Source organism: Melospiza georgiana, chromosome 7 (genome assembly GCF_028018845.1).
Source record: "Melospiza georgiana isolate bMelGeo1 chromosome 7, bMelGeo1.pri, whole genome shotgun sequence".
Lineage (NCBI taxonomy): Eukaryota > Metazoa > Chordata > Aves > Passeriformes > Passerellidae > Melospiza > Melospiza georgiana.
Window position 1 is genome coordinate 34319135 of NC_080436.1, and position 18987 is coordinate 34338121.

Consider the following 18987-nt stretch of genomic DNA (forward strand, 5'->3'; position numbering starts at 1 on the left):
AACACTTGGTTGGAAAAGGAAGCTCCTGAACCTCTTCCTTACTCTCCACATGGGCATCACTCCCCTCAGCATTTTTCCTACAGTTATCAAATAACATCAGTTCCCTGCCCTAATATCTTGACTGTATCATGTGGGACACACTTGCAAGAAAGCATTTTGAAGCCTATAAGGGGACAAAACAGGAATTTAAATGAGGAATTTCTAGGGGAGTGAGGAAGAGCAGTGAGAATGGTCAGTGTAGCCTGAAAATTACCAGAGCAGATCCCTGTTTTTCACTGAAATGGAACATTAGGGCTGTATTTCCAACACTTCACCATTACAGACAGGAGGTAAAATGGAAAGAGGATGCTTTAAATTAGCAGTTGTTTGCAGATAATTGTCAGTGTTAGGTACCCCAAGTGACAACTAGATATTTCTATCAAACAGGCAGCAAACTCTGGTCACCTGGCATCTCTCCCAACTCATGGATTGGCTGGGGGAACCTGCTAAAAGGACAGCACTGAGGATGAGAGCAGCCAGTGCAAGGCAGTAAAATGAACAGAACTTCATGAAATTGCATGGGGACAGCAAAGTGACCCCAGAAGTCAGTGTATTTCCTTCAAAGATTGAAAAATTTTAATAGTAAAGACATGAAAAGCCCTGGCAAGGCTTTTGTGGCATGTAAGTTAACTGCCAACTACCCAATAAGAGATTCCATACAGATTTAATATGTATTTGTGTGCTGATTCCTCTCTTACTCTCCATAAATTTAGTCTCAGCAAACCATGGGGACAGACACATTCCAAAAACATATAATTAGTTACTGATTTCAGTAGTTCAGTGCCTATCCCCTCCAGCTGAATATGCAGCCACAGGATATCCAGACAGGCACTACATTCTTTGCTGTTTGTTTCTCCAAACACTACCAGACTGCCAAAAAACAAGGAAAGAAAAAAAGAATTCAGCCTAAATAATCTTTAAAAATGTTTTTAAGGATCCTTTTAAAAGATACAGTTTTAGTTATTTATATTACACTTAATTCTTGCAACCCTGACAAATGAAAAATAAAATTAGGTGTATCACAATATTCCTTAAAACTATAGTGTTAATAGGTAACAAGGTTATTCTGTAACTTAGTATTTACCTTTATGTTGCTTCAGTAGCAAAGACAGACCACTGTATTTCCATGAAGCAGAACAAAATGGAAACTTGTTTCACTCTCTTGTTAACATTCAAATTCTTTACACTGTCAGATTCCGCTTTCAAGTGTCCCTCCTCTTTTTTCTTATTTCTGAACCAAGTTATTGTTCCTGTGTTTCCATATAAATTGCTCTGTGTAATATGTGCTGAGTTTCCAGAGACCATTTGGTCAGGTTTTAATCACCTCTCCTGGGAGCTGACACCAACCTCCAGCAGCAGGTCATACAATGCAGATCAGAATAACAAAAGACATGCTGCTGTGATTCCAAAAAAAAAGGGAAAAACAATACAAGTCTGTCTTTATCAAGCTTAAGAATGATGTTTTGGGACTTCTTTGATTTTCTCCTAGACAGAACCTTCCTTTTGTTTGCATTAAAGCATAAATTCAATCACTTCTGATTTTTCCTCTCTCTAAAACAGAGAATGTGCCACCGAAAATATTTTGTTCCACATTCCACGTTTCTTTTTGTCTTTCATGTGTTACTTAATTGCCCAAGATACAAAGCTCGTATTTTGCAAATTTGCATTGAACTCAAATTTGTATTTACACAATTATGCATTTTTTCCTGTTTTGAAATAAAAGAAATAGATTTTAATTTTTCCCATATAAAAGTGATTTGGATTTTGTTTGGATTTTTTTTTTCCCATTCAAATTCTTTGTATAAAGGTAAACTAGAAAAACGTCATGGAACTTATAGAAAAACACTGTTCAAAAAAGAAAATGGAATTTCTCTTTCAGATTAGCATTGTTTTAGGCTATCTGTCAGTGTAATACAGATAAATTGTAGCATTCCCACTACAAATCTCAAATAGATTAAGATTTGTCATATTTGACCTCTTTGGCAAAAGGCAACCCACTGCATAATGATTTTTACACTGTCCTCCACAATGAACAGTTCCACATGTATAAATGCTAGCAGGAATCAACATCTCCTGTTTCTTTCTCCGACCTTCAACAATCCCATACTCTGCAGAAAAAAACCCAACAGTTTTACTAATTTATAAGCACCATGCAGACACAGGCAGTCTAGAGAAAAACCTCTTTAGCAGTTGCAAAGAAAAATAAAAAACATGAGAAAGCTTCTACAAAGAAAAAAAATTCTAAGAGACCGAAAGAAAAACAAAAAGGAAGAGGTGTGAAATTTAAAATATTCCCAATACTCACTGAAAGCAGCCACTGCAAGAGCCAGTGTGACAATAATGGAGACCCAGGAAACCCACAATGCCTTCTTTCTGTAGCTCTGAGCTTCATGAGGTTTTAGCCTTGTACTGCTTTCTAGTAAACCTGACAAGCAATAAGCAAAGAAGGTATGAACAATGCATCGCTCCTTCCAAAAACACAGCTGTGTTAGTTCAGCCCTAGAAGACACATTTGCATTCCATATTACACACAGAAGCAATACAGAACCAAATCCTGCTCACATTATTAAGGTGAAGTGAATGAGGCCACCAGAAACATGTGAGTAAGCAAGAAGAGCACACACAAGCTGTTTTGGCTCCACACATCAATACCTCAAAAAGAGCACTGCATCCCAGTCATGGAAATTCACAAATCAATGTGATTTCCACCTGTACCTCTGCACAAGAAATGGCTCAGTCCTGTTGTCCCTCAGATCAGAATCTGTTTCAGAACCTGAGGATCCTGGGGCTAATTAACACAGGAGAAAATCTCCTGCTCACCAGTCCCAGTGGAATCACCTCCCAAAGCACAGGGATACACTGCACATACTGATCATCAAAGCACAAGTGGGCATGCCCCAGAATCAAAGCTGTCACAGCTGGAAAAGCCCTTTCAAGCACCTTGTCCTTCATTTGGGGTAAGAACACATTCCCATCTAGAACTAATTGAAGAACCAACTCTGTCCTTGCTGCAATGGGTGCAGAAGGCTGTTGAACACAAAGGAATGCTATTGCTTTTTCTCTTTTTTGATGCTTTCAGTCTGTGCAAGTCTTTTGTCCACTGATCTTACATCACAGACAATGCAGGTTAAACATAAATTAACGTTCTTTGGCTTTTATTCTCTCAGTCTGAGTCTAAAGCCACTTCTAAAATGCACTCAGAATTTTACAAATTTCCATTTTGTAAATCCCATTCTGATTAGTTTATGTTTAATACATCCATCTAATTTGAAACATACACTCTTTGTCACCATTATGTTTCAGCTCAAATCTGCTTAACTGGAGAGAAAACCTGATGGCTTTAAATTTCTTAATGAGTTACTCCAGAAGATGTGGGTGGCTCCTCTCAGATGATGAGCACTTTTCAGAGGGATTTGCCTGCACTGAATGCATTGAACTGACACACTGGTTTAACAGCACGACTTTCAGTGGCTGCTCTAAGGTCTCAGACAAAGGGTGGAGAACAGGGGCTGTGTCAGACCAGCACCAGATTAAAACAGAAGAGCTGAAGCTGTCACTGTCCTCACCTTCCCTAGTTTTCTCTCTGGTGGCTATTGCCACTTTCAAGGCAGGGACATCTGATCTGGTTCTCAGTGTACTCCTGAATCCACACCATGTTTAACCAAGTTTATTAACCTTCACAGATATTACTTTCAACTGACTGTAATACACTGGCTGAAAACTGCAATGGTTTTGGAATCAATTCAGAACTGAATCAGACATCTCTGCCTTGGGGGCAGCATTATGTCAGCAGAGGGGCAGGCATCCAGGGGTGGTGAAATTTGAGCCATCAGATTTTATTCTGCCACTTGGATTCTGTTAAAATTACTGGTTGTAATCCCAGCATAATTGGTGGGATACACGCTGTCTTGGAAAAATTCTTTATGCCTTTTACACCCCAGTTACAATAAAGCATAGAGAGTTTCTTTATGGGAGTTCAGAAAGCCACTCTGAGAATTTCATGCTTGTATTGTATTTTTAGAAAATTTTAAATATTATGACACTTTGTGCTACACACTCCCCCCTTAATGAAAGAATCTACAAACTTAGGACCAGGAATCTACAAAATATAGCAGCAGGCCCTATACTGGAATTATGTCTATTTCTTATTACATGCATTCTTTGTCTAATACACGAAAACTGAGAGATGCCAACTCCAAAAGCCCTGAGTCTTTTACTGATAGTGTTGCACAGCTATTTCTCACATGCCTGCTTTCATTTGTGTGAAGAATTTTTTTTTCCCCACAAATGTTTGGCCTATCTTCTGCTACTATATATAACGATGTACAGTTTAATTGCTGTCTGCTATAAGTAATTCAGCAACACATCTTGAAACATAGGAGGGATTTCTACTAATCTAACCCTAGAGAAAATACATCTTTCACATTGTGTGTATTCATCCCTCCTGTCCCCTCCCCAAACAAGGATTTCAAATTATGGTCCAAATCTTCTTGGAACATAAAGCAAAGGTTTTCTCAGCCAATTTTAGCTCTCAATATTTCCAACCTCAAGTAAACACAGATCAGAATGACAGATATCCTCACCTGCTTCTTTATTCTAAGACATCTTTTAATTCATGGCTACAACTCGTATTACCTGGGAAGCCCAACACACATGGTTGATACTAACAAATCAAACAATACCCTAATTAAACTGAGGGATGAATAACAAGCCCCAGAGCTAGTGCAGCACTCCTGATTACTATTCACATGTCAAGCACGTGTCCAGTATGACAGAGACTGCAGTCTTTATAAAACTCCACCACTTCTGCCGTGTGTGTGCGTGTTTCTCTGTCTCTCAAAATGGCTGGCATACTCTGGCTGTCAGCGATGTGATCCCTTCCTTCCTGAAATAATTCAAATACTTTTTCTGCCTTTAAAATTTTCACCCCCAAGAAAGATCGTATCATTCTTAGGAGTGTCCTGAGGCCAGCACACAGAGATACAAACTCATTCACATGACTACCCAGCCCATAGAATGAAAATTATTTAGAGGCAACAACAGCTCATTAATTTACACACAAGAGCAAAAATCACAAGGTAAACTTCCATATTTCTTCACTGACCATAAGAAAGCAAGCACCCACAGGAGGATGAAAGTTAATCTTTCAGTATAACCTGCACTGCTACAAAAATGAAAAAGCTACCATCTACAAATGGAATTCCTCCGCCCTAAAATTAACATACTGAGTAATTTTATTGCCAATAATTTATTTAACACATGGATATCCTTGAGGTATAGAAAAGATGAGGAACTGATTAAATTCACTGGATTTTTAAATTATCTTTCAGTATCTTCACATATTAACAGATTTTCTTCCCATAAAAAAATCAGAAGGAGAAAAAAACCTGCCTAACAGTTGCAGAACACAAGCTTGGCATATTTGTGAAGTGATTCTAGGATATTCTTTACCATATGCTGACTTACCAGAAGTACTTTTCTATTTGGCTAAGGGATCATTTTAAAATGTCAAGTTAGAAATTGTGGAAGAGATAAGGCTAATAAAAAACCTGTTCACCTAAGGATGTTAATTTAAGGGTCCCATCCACAAAATTATCACCGATTTTGGATCTGGCTCTTAAAGAGCAAATATCTAGTTCCAAAATTTAGGGTTAGTATTTATTTTTAGCAAACATGGAAGCATCATCTCTATAACTGGATCTGGTATGATTCACTGGAAAAGATTGTAGGAAAAAGTACAATCTAAAAGGACAGACTGCTAACATTTTCAACAGGGACAACCTGCAAAAATCATACCAGATTTCCCTCCACAATGAAATTATCCTGGTACACATGGAACCAGTGACTACAGGAAAGGCAAAAAGAAAGGTACTGAAGGGCCATAGAAAGAGCATAGAGGCAAGGAAGAAAATTAAATCAGCAGCTTTAGCTTCATCTCCCTCATAGAAAGAGGTAGGTTAGGTATAACAGACACTATCTTTATGGAACTACCCTTAATGCCAAAGGGACAGCTTTCACCTTTGGCTCTGTCATCCTGGGCACTAATTAGAATTTTCTGTACCCAAACTTCTGTGTTGGAACCATAACCAAAATTCCTCACTCATGTAAAAGGGAGCTCAGACTGCCCTCAGGCAGGCACAATGCCTGTCCCCAGCCACTGGCAGCCACAGTGAGGGTACCCCTGGAGCAAGGGCTGTCCCCAGCCCCAGCACGACTGGAATTTGTCAGGAAGGTGGTGAATGCTCTTCCCCCTCACTCCTCTACTTCGTGTCTACGATCTGTGAGCAGGCACGGGCTTGGGAAGCTGGGCATGGAGCAGGACATAGAGGGGGTACGTGTAAAGGGGCTGTGGATGAACACTGGGAACACAAAAGCGACTCCCGGATGGTGAAAGCAAAATGGAAAAGGAAGAGAAGGCAACAGAGAGACAGGCTAAGGGAAGAAATAGATGAAATTAAAAGATGGAGACAAATCGTGTGGAAGAGGAGCCTGGAGGCGTTGTGGAGGACAGGGCAGTGGGGAGGGTTAAAATGGCAGCTGCCTTTGTGGGCGGCAGGTGAGTGAGCCCTGAACAGATGTCCGAAATTGATGTGCTTGGCACCAATGCGTAACGCGGTTTGCCAGCCGGCACCTTCCAAACACCTGGTCAGGTATTTCCGTCAATAACAAAAACCAGTTGTGTGGAAGTGCACACCTCGCTGGGGGAAGGGAGACAAGTGCCCCGACTTTAACCCGCAGCCTTGCTGGGGCGGACCCCCAGAAACGCCGCGTTGTGCCGCTGCTCGGGGGGCGGCTGCCACCACCCCGATGGCTCGGGCACCTCGGCGGCCTCCGAGGAGAAAGCCGGGAGCTCCGGGAGCGCCGATGCCGCCAGCACCGCGCCCCGGGCCGGGCGCTGCCTGCGGAGCCGAGTGCCGCCCGCAGCCAGGCAGGCAGGCAGGCGAGCTCCCTCCCGGGCGAGCTGCGAGCAGCCACGAATAGAGTTTATAAAAATACTTCAAAGCTGTCGCGGAGCGCTCGCACGGGAGCTAAAACGGGGCAGAGCTTCGAGGGCGGCGCGGGGGGGATGTCGAGCGGCTGCCAGCGGCGGGATGAGGGGTGGGCGAGCCGGGCTGGAGGGGGAGTTCGGGGGGCAAGAACCGGTGTGTGCTGAAGGGCTGGAGGGGAGGGGACGGGCAGGGCGGCTGCGGCGGCATGGGGAGGGTACGGGTCCAGGAGAGAGCGACAGAGGATGCTGCGGAGAGGGTGTCGGAGGAGCCGTCGGGGTGGGTATGTGGCTCTTCGGGACTCAGGGGAGGTGGTGGGGCTCGCCACAGCGCAGGGCAGCGTGCAGGAGGGAGGGGAACGGACAGACGGACGGACGGACGGCGCTCACCTCTGTCCTCCAGCCCCTCGCTGAACTGCCCGCTCTCCCCGATGCGCAGCTGCTCCTGCTGCTGCTCCCGGGGGGCACCGGGCGGGTTGGCGCCGGGGGGCTGCACGATGGCGGGGTCCGGAGTGGTGTCCAGGGGCGCGGCGGGCGGCTCCATCTCTGGCGGGGCGGCGGGAGGCGGCCGGCGGCTGTGGCGGGGAAGCGAGGAGCGAGCGGAGCATCCAGCCCGGGTGCGAGCCCGGGGAGAGGAGGAGACTCCGGCTCAGAGCATCAGGGAGACGGGGACGGGCAGCGAACAAACTCCGGGAGCGCCGCTGCCCGCGGCCGCCTCATCCCTGCCCGCGGCGAGAGCGCAGGTGGAGCGCGGTGCCGCCTCCCGGCGCTGCCCGTCCCCTCCCCGCCCCGCCGGGCCCGGCAGCGGGAGCTCCTCAGCCTCCCCTCGCCATGGCGAGCTCTGCCTCCTCCTCCTCCTCCTCTCCTCCTCCTCCCGCAGCCAGGCCCGGGGGGAAGCGCTGCCCGGGCGCTGTCGGTGCCGGAGCGCTCCCGAGCCCTGCCCGCCTCGCCTCCCCTCACGCAGGTAAAGACACGGCTCCCCTTGCCCGGGGATGCGCTCGTTATCGCCCTGCCTCTGCCCCTTATCGGGATGGGAGCAGAATCGCCCCACACAGGCGCCTCTCAGAGCCCGCAGCGCTGCCGGTCTGTGACACTCAGAGTTGCCTTAAAACTGCCCTCGAACGTGGAGCAATCTCATGCTGAAGCATGGGTTACCCTTGCTGGCCTCCTCAGATTGCTCACCTGCCTTTCCTAGGGCTGCACAAGACCACAGACAAAAAACCCTAAAATCTTAAGAGCACAGCAATGCTTTCTAAAAATGCAAAATTTCACAGATAAATCTGTGTCAGGGCTGCTTGCTCGTCTGTGCTGGTTTCTGATGGCTAGATGGAGAGGTGCAAACAAACAAAGCATTCTTTGTGCGGGCACAGTCTCCCAACTGCATGCTTACTAGCAGGCAGATATGTTTTGAAGCTGCAGCATGTTTTTGACTCGAAAAATTTGTCTAGGAAAATATCAAAAGACAATTAAGCATTGCAGCCCTGGTCCTTTGGTGATACATAAGGCTACAATCCCGATTAAAGTTGTGTGAAGATCAGGTTGCCTTTCTCCTTTGAGAAATTAGTGAATTTGGCAAGTATAGAAAGGCCAGCAGGAAATTAATATTGATGCCAACACAGGGACATGATTTTATGAACTGTCAGAATCTTGGCTATGTCAGCCTTGCAAAAAGTTTTGTAGTAGTTTAGTAATACCTGTCTAAAAATTGTCAGTGCAACATGATTACCAATATGTCTTAATTTTAAGAAATGCCTCTTAAAACTGTATACTAATCTTCTAAATCTTTCAATCTGCATTTATAATAATAAATCATTAATTATTTGAAGAAGTATAAGTAAAATATAAATAAATGGCATAAAATATTGGTTTAGAAATTGATCGGCATTTTGGCAATCTTGTGGAGTGGAGATGGCTGTTGTAATGTGAGGGATTGGTGTTTTTACCTAATGTTATGATTTTTTTCTGTATAGTATACTACACTTCTGTATGAAATATTTTTGAAGTCTTCATGACTCTCACCCAAATTTCACCTTCGCCCCTAGCTATCCTACCCTGCTTTGTGATCCCAGAGCTCTTGCTCTTCTAGCTGGATCAGCATTAATATAATATAAGCAATGCCAAAATTACTTGATTTTTCCTCATGAGATGGTAAATTACAACATACCTATTTGATATTAATGTCAAAACAGTTTTTTTCTCATGTGCATAAGTTAACACAAGTGAGTCCTTTTGAGGGAACTGTTATTTTGAGGTTTGGACTGAGTTGGGAGGGGTTGAAAACTAGTAATTGTATTTAAAAATTGATTTTTTTTTTTTTTAAGGGCTCTGTATTAAGCTCTGGTTACCCAGAACCTGCAAGATGCTACAGCAGATGGATGTATGCATGAGAGAGGTAAATGAAAAGTAGAAAAGCCTCACCTTTTGTTGCTTACCATAAAAATAGATTGTGGTGTGTTTCTTTCACTTAAAATGTGTCTGTAAAGTGAGAATCCTTAAATGAGTGGAACCATTTTTGTAACCTGGTCAGAGAGAAGGAATGGGGACCAACCACTCTTTGGGACCTTGCAGGGACACAGAAACCTCTGGTGGCACCATCCCATGCAGAGCACAGCCAGGACAAACCGTGAAGGGTCCCTTGAAATTGCTGCAACAGATGCAATGCTCCCCAGTGCAGTTATTGCAGGATCCCTCCTCTTCTGTGGAGATAAATCCATATCTGATCCATTCCAGTAAGAACTCCCTTATTCCTTGAGAAATGAGAAACTGACCAGTGGCTCTCCTTGAACACCACCTCCTTTCTCTTAGTCTCTCTGAGCTATTTTGGTATTCTTAGAACTTCCAGAAATCAAACCAAGAGGAAAGTGCCTGGAGATTCCTAATTCCAGTTCTTTAAAAGGAGGTCAAAGGGGTACATTTCCAAATGATTTAGAGAAAAATAGGAACTAGGAACACCAAAGCACAAGTTTTAAACTTTAATGGGTTTCTTTCTCTTTTTTTTCAGTTGCCCTCAATTGCTGTTCTTACATAAAACTGTGTCTGGCAGGGACTGGAGCTATCTCTAATTGTATAATTGCTATAGTGTTCAGGCCATAGCAAAGAATATGATGCCTGCAAAGAGTATTATAGTTTCTTTTAAATTACTCTCTTCAGTGCTTTCAAACACAGCATGAGAAGGGTCATACACTGCATTTAGAAAATACAAATTCAAAACATTAGGCAGATCCACAATGAAGGGCCTTTCAGAACACTCCATTGTCTATACAAACTGGCTACTAAGGAGCAGAAGGACTGTCATATCAGAGCTGCTGGAAGCTGCTTTCCAGAATTGCCTCTTATTTCTCATGACATTCACACAAAGTGTATTCAATTGGATAAAGATGTAGGGCTAGATTTTTAAAGGCATGGATCCTGTTTTCCAGCCATGTTGGACATCTTGTGTATGAAACCCATAGGCAAAATTAATGAAGATAAAAAGCCTCACTCTAATAGCCATATTAATACATGATTTTATTTCTTGGTCCCTCAAACCTCCCATTGGTGGATAGGAATAATGGAAAGCCAAAATCAATTTAAAAAAAAAAAAAAAGTCTCTGGATTCTCTGGATTCAGTCTAACTAGACTGACACCATCCTAATATGCTGTAGCTGCTGCAAGATTAATACACATTTGCAGAACTTTGTTCCCAGTTGGAGCTGCCTGTAATTTTCATAATATTTTGACTCCCAGAGAAAGATTTCAGATGAGATGGAAGTCTCATGCACCACAGCAAACAGCAACAACACAAAAAACTTCTTCCTTATCTGTATTGACTGTGGTCTGCTTTGGTTGTGGCTCTTTTATCTTCCTTCCTTCCTTCCTTCCTTCCTTCCTTCCTTCCTTCCTTCCTTCCTTCCTTCCTTCCTTCCTTCCTTCCTTCCTTCCTTCCTTCCTTCCTTCCTTCCTTCCTTCCTTCCTTCCTTCCTTCCTTCCTTCCTTCCTTCCTTCCTTCCTTCCTTCCTTCCTTCCTTCCTTCCTTCCTTCCTTCCTTCCTTCCTTCCCTTCCTTCCCTTCCTTCCCTTCCCTTCCTTCCTTCCCTTCCTTCCTTCCTTCCCTCCCTCCCTCCCTCCCTCCCTCCCTCCCTCCCTCCTCTCCTTTCTTCCCTCCCTGCCTATGAAGAATGTCAATTGGATTTGAATTTCTGGTTTTCCTTTTCATTTTAGCACTACTGACTGGAATGTTTTCACTTGAATTAGGAGAACACAGTGATGCACTCAAAGGTTCCTGAGAAGGAATTTTGCTTGGTTTCATTGATGTTAGGTTTTCCATGTTCCATATTGACCAACATCTTAAGTGCAGCACTTAAATTAAGAGCACTCTTTCAGGTTTGGAAAGAGCTGGTCAGCTGACCTGGTGATTATTTGTTATTGTGCTTAAGAGCAAGACAATCCCACACACCATTTCACACATGCACTAAACACAAATTTTGGCAGCAAAATTCTGTGTTTGTCAGTGGCATTGTATTGCAGGAAGTGCAAGTGTCAGCCAGGGTGGTTTATTAGTTTGGTCTATCAGACATTTCATGGCTGAGAGTCAAAAGAAAATTCTCACTTCTTACTGGATCAATATGCCTTTCATGGCCCTACAGCAGGAGCAGGGCTGCAGGGACATATCTCAAACAAAACTAAGAACCAATCCAGCTCTAAAGATGCCCATCAGTCTCATAAAGGTCATCACTATAGCTCATCTTCACTGTCACTCCTCTAGGACAAAGTCTGAAACTGAGTTATCCTGGTATTCCAAAAGGCAGCACCTTCCATAAGTGTTTGTGGTGTTAAGAGCTCAGTAATTTTGCACTACAGCTCCCTATTCATGTCTCTCTGTGGATGAGGTGATAAGATACTTGAGATCATTTAGACATGTCCTTCTCTAATGATTAGATGATTTATGTCTGTTTAGTGATGAAAACCTCTAGATTCTGTATTTCACTTTTTTTTTCCACAAATTTATCACTTCCTTTAATAGTCCCTCAACCATTCTGTGCAACGTTGGCTGCCATAGCCTTCTTTTCTCCTACAATTTTCTTCTACAAACAAGTTAGGCTGCACACTGTAGGATGTTTTTTAACTCTTTGGTTTTTTGCTGGTTTATTGGGAAGCAGACACAGATCTTGCTCTTGTTCTGTAGCTCACCTGTAGCCCCACAGCATTTTCAGTGCTCAATAGGATCAGACCACCAGGTTCTTTTAACCTGGTCTGGATACCTCTCAGCCTAGTATTAGTCACCTTGTTTTCATAATTTTAAACTAAAAATAATGTTGGTGTTGGTACACAACAGTACACTACTTAAGCTTGCTTAAATTATTATCCAATGTATGTCAGTGGTTCAGTGTTTTTCTCTTGCACTGGGTTAAATAGAGTTTAAATTGAAATTGTCTCTCTTCTTGGTATTTTTAGACTGAATATTAACTTTGGGTCAAAAGTAATCAGAATGTTATTTTGGCAAAAGAATATGATAATTCAGTGCCTTTTCCTTCAGGCTGTGAAGAGTGCCCACAATATGATTCCCAGAGAATGCAGCATGCAGTGACCTTGGTGAGTAATTGATGAGACCTCACATAAGCACCTACCCTTTCCCTATACAATGCTGTTGCAGGATCATATTTGCAAAAAATGCCACAGCCAGCACGAGCCACAAGCACTGATAGATTCCATTGTGGCAACAAAGGGGGAATAAAAGCAGAGGCTGCAAAATATGTCTGAAAAATGAGCAGAAAATCTTGGAAAAGATTCTTGACAGTGAGCATTTTCAAACTATTTTAAGAGTCGTTCTTAATTCAAGACAAAACTGCTGTGTAAATATGGGAAACCATAAAAACTAATCTCATTATTTTGTTCAGAGAAATATTCTGCAGTTAAGCAAGACTAAATGTGTCTATTCCAAACAATGTTGTTTCTTTATACCACTGCAGACCTCTTGTTTCCAGGTTTTGTATAACTGAATAAAACTGGCTTATTTGACAGTGGTTTTATTTCATTGTTAATATTCACAAGTATTGAAGATAAATAGAAGAGAAAATTCATTTTCAAGAGGTAACAACCTGTTACTTAAGTCATAATCTTCCTCTTTTTTACTTTTTTCCACACCATGTAGAGAGATCTTATTCCCAATGAGACTAGCCATAGCCTATTGGATGATGTGACTTTAAGCAGCTGATGTTTGATTTTTGCATCAAAGAAAAGAAACAAAAAAGCTAGGAAGTTCCTAGGAAGAAAAATAATATAATTTTGTAATAAACTTATTCAATTGCTTATACTTACTTGATGATAATTCCCATCCTAAAGCATTTTAACAACCAGACACTTCCAGCGTATTTACATAAGTTCAAGTATTCTCCCATTCATTTTGAAAATTTATACACATTTTTCCATTAAGTTCATATGATTAAACATGAGATAAGTGAACTACAGAAATCACAAAACATTCTTTTTATCACAAATAGATTGAGTCACTTTTGCTGAGTGCATTCCTCCTGATGCTCCAGTCCATTGAGCCCCTTTTCCCAACATGCCAGACCCAGGTTTTGTTAAAAAAGGCTGCATGAAAAGGTAGGTAGACATTTACTTCATACTCAGATTCCCCCCTTGCATGTATGAAATATTTATAGTTTATAAATTTTATCCTGTGCATTTAAAAAATGAAGAAAATTAAGAGTGGCAATCCCTACTTTGAAGGTAAGGTAAAGGCAGTAGACTTATCATAAAAAGTGTTTCTTTTTATGTCTTTTCTGACACAGTGCTAACGCCTGTATCAGAAAAGACAGAAAAAGAAAAAAAAATAGGTTTTATGAGGAATAGTGCCCAATTCACATCTTTTCTCATATTTTAAGCTCTAATTTGTGATTTGATTTGGTGTGTTATTCCTTGTGTCATCAGCAACACAATTTCTTTTTATTGCTGTATTTTCATCTTTATCAAAAGACCCTGTGTGAGTGTTTGAGGGAATTTCCTTTCCACTCCTCTTAGATTGCTTCTTCATTGCTCTTGAGTAAGTACTCCACAGCTCACTTTTGCTCTAAGTTGTTTGATAAACTCTATGAGATGATAATATTTCCGCATTTTATTGAAGAGTATTTTATCCTTTTCTGGTGTCAAATGAATTGTTGCTGGGGATCTGCACATTCCCACCTGAGTATTTAGCAAGGGTAACTATAAAGAGTGTTGAAAAAGCCTGATAGCCTCTGCCAAAATTAATATTTTGTAAAACATGTTCTTCATAGCCAGAAAAGCATTCACATTTCTCTGTGTGCAAGTTTTGGGGGCTTTTTGACACCTTCTCAAGCAGATGTTTGACACTTTAAATCAAACTCTGCTTGATGGACATAAAATTTCTAATACCTAGAGGAATCTGTTACCCACTTAATGGTTTTTGCCTGTTTGATTTTGTTTCTGGTTGCTTTTTTTCCTGGAGGAAATGAAATTAGTTTCCTGAGTCCTGACATATAATTTGGGTTTGAATACTTAATTTTAATGAAGGGAGATGCTGTAGGTAAAATAATTAGATTCTCTAGATATTAATTTTTTGGAAGAGGCAGAAATATTGTCAACAACCTACAGGAGAGTGATAATAGATTTCTGCATTCTTTATTTTCTCAGTATATTGATTGTTTCTCATCCTCCTAAAGAGTGAAGCACATAATTCATGTTGTACTTCTTGTAAGAAGAAATGGAGGCCATTTTTTAGTGGAATTCAACCCCAAATTCTGAACCCAAAAGCCAGGCCCTTCTCTGTGTGCAGCAGTAGGAAAAGCAATGGATGTCTATTGGTCTTGCATGGGGAAATACACTGTGAATATTGACATTTGTCTATCCATAGTGAACTCTGTCAGATCTGGATTTATGGAAGATGGATAAGGTAGTTGGTTAATAACCCAAATAAAACATTCATTGGTTAATAACCCTAATAAAGCATTTATATTAGCAGTGATAGAGTTGTGCATTTCCCAGTTTTACAGGGGTGAGAAGCATCTTTAGGAAACTGAAGAACTTTTCTCTATAGAATGAAGATTTTTAAATCCACCTACAAATGCCTTCTTAAACAACCAGTAAAATTAAAATTTAAATGCAATTGAAGTTTGAAGCTCAAAATATCAGTGAAATTTTGAACCTCTGCTGCAATAAAATTGTCCTGCAATAAAAAAGAAAGATGACAATATCAGTCATATAATTTGATCAGACTATGATGAAAGTCAATTTCTGTCTCTTTCAGATTCTGTCTAAAGCTTTTGATGAGGTCTAAAAGTTATCAAGGGACAGGCAGCCACAGAGTAATGCAGGCAGCTCCCTCTCCATCATCAAGACTATTGATACTTTGGTATTTGGGTGCAGGGATGCCTTAATACCCACAGAAGTTTCACTTAATTTTCATATTCTTCTATTTTATTGACTGATATGGTTTGATTATATTTTGCCCTATCCACTGACTAGCACAGCTGATACTGGGCTATACAAATGGATGGTATTTATATATTTAGGCAAACAGAGGCAATATCTGTTAATAGAAATAATAAGTTTCATTAAACCAACTGGTTTAATTAATTTCCAAATAATATGCTCAGAAAGTGTAGCTGGGTGTACAGTCTTCCTGACTTCTGTATTTGTGTCTCCAAAAGTACCTGTTTTCTTCACTTTTTTCTTTAATTAAAAGGCTGCCCACAGACTTTGTCCTATCTTTGTACCAAAGTGTCTTCATTTCACATGTCTTGGCTTTGTCACATTTAGGATACCCATTTATAATTTGTTAGCAGGAGATGCATCACAAAGTGACTTTTCAGGTTGAGTCAACCACAAGCCATATTTGGGTCAGGCAGGATTTTTTGTGTGTGTCACAAGAAAAAAAGATTCTTCCTATAAAGTCTGAAATCCAGCTAACGGAGGCAAGGTGATGTGTTTTTTAATTAGTTGGACTTTTAACAAGTGGACCAATATTGTAACACAGACACATGAAGCAGATAAAGGCCTCACTGTGGCAGTGACAGCCCCAAAACACTCACACAGACCCACTGCACATTTCATGTGCAAAAGGAGCACACTTTCTGCAGCTGAGCACACTTCTTGCACCAGACAATAATTGCAAGAGATTATTGGAGTTTGGGTATAGTTATTACTTAGTTATAAGATAGATCTGGCTTTTTTGTTCATGTTTCTTAACTTACACTGCTCTAACTTTGATCTGGATGGCTCTTTCTTGGCTTACTCGTTTGAGCCTTACTTGCAGGCTGAGAATTTGGGGGGATACATTCAACTTTTTAATAAGATAATTTTTTCTCCGTAATTCTGCTGTGCAAAATCTCTTTTACCACTACGATAGAATTGTTTGTTCTTCTCCCTTTTCAAAATTGAAGAGACAGAATGAGAATGAATGGCCTGAGCCAGTCACAAACTGTGTCATGAGAGGTTCAGATGGGACATTAGGAAAATGTTCTTCACTATGATGTTGGTACATCACCAGAAGAGGTTACTGAGAGAGGGGGTGGAAATTTGTCCCTTGGAGGATTTCTAAGTTCAGCTACCACAAAAGCCACACAGCTGACCTGGGATAGTGATGCTTATGGTCTTTCCCAGAGAAAATGGTTGGACTCAATGATCTCCACAGGGTCCTTCAGGCCCAAAGTTCTTTGATTTCGACAATATAATCAGGGATTATGCTGCTGTAAGGTTTTACCTTGTAACTGATGAATAAAGTCATATCAAAGCAGGTAGACACAAAATGTGCAGAGGTTTAGAGAAAGGGATAATTCCAGCCTAAGAGCAGGTTAATTTACCAATAAAGGATAAGTGCTATGTTTTCCTGAGGGATAAAATCCTGATGAATTACTCCTCTTGGGTTGTTGCTTTACTGTTGATTTTAGAAGGGCTCTCAATGGAGTACATTACTTATCTGATAGTCTATCTAAGCCCCTTCTTCTACTCTCTCTTTTAGATAAGTCTATTGCCCTCACCTTATATAACTTTGAATTCTGGTCACTTTGTTTCCTTTTTTATTTATGGGTACAGAAAAGTGACCTTATGCTTATAAAGATCATTAATTGTGAAACTCTCCAGAATTACAGGTTGTTCTGGCTGATGTATCAGTAAACTTTAAATTGCCTCCTTTATCAGGCTGAAGTTTGTGTAATTGTGTTTACCAAAAATTCAATCTCTACATGAAATTTAATCAGGAAATAAAATCAAGAAGCTACCGAGGTCTGTTTCACATCCCATAATCACTTTAAATAGAAGTTCACTGAAATTGTATGCTTATCTTAACTTTGAGGACAAAACATCTTTGGAAGATATTTAAATTTTCATGGAGTCATGGAACAATTTGAGTTGGAAGAGACCTTAATCATCATCTGTAAAGATTTGTTTTTGTGGAGGTTCTTTTGCTTTAAACTTATTTCCATATTAAACCTGTCCAGTCGTTGCAACACTAATTAGATTGAAACTGCATGGGATATCCAGACTTGTTGCATCTAAACCTGTTGATTTTCCCACTAGATGGAATTATGCATTAAGTGCAAGTTAATAATAGGTTGACTATAATTGCACATGCTAAAGATTTAAAAAATAAGAAAATATCTATTGTGTTTGCTCTTAGTCTATGCTTAGAACTGTGGCTTAAAAATCACTTGACCTACTTCTACCCAACAGCAACCCAATCCATCCTTAATGCATCAAATATGGATTTACTCAAAGCAATAAAGGAAGTCAGCCATGGCAACAATATCTGATCATGTGTGCAATGTGCTTTTTAGAATAAAACCTGCCCAACCATTTCTGCATTTAACATTTAAAGAGTGACTTCAGTGCTGCAGATTGCTTCCTTTCTGGCTGCATGGCTCCAGCTGAAGTGATGGGAGGTGTCCTAAGCAAAGCTGCAGTGCTGAAAATTGTTCTTAAATAAAGAGCCCCACATGAGCTTTTTTTTTATTTAGTAGCTAATTCAGGATAGGTAATCAGAATAATTTATCACTTCAAGTTTAAATATAGAGATGCTGCTGTTTCCTCCACCCAGATGAGCTATTAGCAACTCCTTTATAAAATTACGTGGTGCTCAAAAGTGAGGCTTCTAGAACCTCAGGTCCTGACCAGTGAAGGTCCATCTGAGGTGGAGCAGAAGTCCCACACCTTCAACAGAACTGATCAGATATGTGTTATCCACATATCTGTATTCTGTATTCTGAGCTGGGTTTTTTTCTTTATTCTTCATGTAGAATGTAAGAGGCTCCAGGCTGGAAAGGGACAATCCAGTATTGCAACATTTTTCTGCAAGAGAGGTGTAGAGTATGAGCTGGATGAACCAGTTCAGATAGCCTGGGCCAATAATGGAAAAGTATCCAAGGACAAGAAATCAAGTAAATATTAGCTTAGTATTAAAAAGGTCTTTTAAATCCTCATGCTGTTGGAACACATAATAGAAAAGTAGAACTTGTGCTTGTTTCTAAATTGGTTTTTGTGAAGAGGACAGATTGATGCCACCTGGAGAAACTTACCAAAAGATTGCCATGAACTCAGGCTGTTAAACTGTTTGTGTTTTCTGTTTAAAACTTTATTTTACTCATGCTATACCCTAAGGTTTGATAAACTATGAATTTAATTGTCCTGTGCAGTGCATGGGTGTAGATAATGCAATGTGTGATTCCTTGACACAGAAGTGCTTATGGTTTGTGTTTGCCTGTGATGGGTGATGGGATTCAACCCTTTTGCAACACTTCTATAAAAAACCTCATGAGATCTGCCTTCAACCAAATTGTTTCAGTACCTACAAACTGCAAATAGGAACTAAGATATGGATCCATTGAACTAGAGCAACTGTTTTCCTCTTGTCACTTGAGATGAAGAGATTGAATGTAGATTTTAGTTGGTTAGTAATATTATAAAACAATAGGCATTAACCATGTTAATGCCTATTAATATAATAATACATTAATTGTATTATTGATTAAT

The 18987-nt window shown here is 40.8% G+C and overlaps 2 protein-coding genes across 5 annotated transcripts in view; one reads left to right on the forward strand and one right to left on the reverse strand.

Annotated features, from left to right (window-relative positions):
- TMEM163 (transmembrane protein 163) overlaps positions 1 to 7779 on the reverse strand; it is an 87526-nt gene extending 79747 nt beyond the window's left edge. Inside the window, exons 1-2 of the mRNA XM_058027842.1 lie at positions 7415 to 7779; positions 2345 to 2464 (exon numbers count right to left, since the gene is read on the reverse strand). Coding sequence (XP_057883825.1) covers positions 2345 to 2464; positions 7415 to 7568 — 274 coding nt within the window. The 5' untranslated portion in view covers positions 7569 to 7779. The remainder of the gene's footprint in view (positions 1 to 2344; positions 2465 to 7414) is intronic.
- Positions 6541 to 18987, forward strand: part of ACMSD (aminocarboxymuconate semialdehyde decarboxylase) — a 39568-nt gene continuing 27121 nt past the window's right edge. Inside the window, exons 1-3 of one of the 4 annotated variants that reach the window (XM_058027839.1) lie at positions 6541 to 6595; positions 9346 to 9416; positions 12539 to 12594. In XM_058027839.1, the coding sequence (XP_057883822.1) occupies positions 9404 to 9416; positions 12539 to 12594 (69 nt within the window). In that variant the 5' untranslated portion in view covers positions 6541 to 6595; positions 9346 to 9403. Of the gene's footprint in view, positions 6596 to 7228; positions 7305 to 7892; positions 7989 to 9345; positions 9417 to 12538; positions 12595 to 18987 lie in introns of those variants that run through there. The other 3 variants (XM_058027841.1, XM_058027837.1, XM_058027838.1) reach the window with 3 other exon arrangements.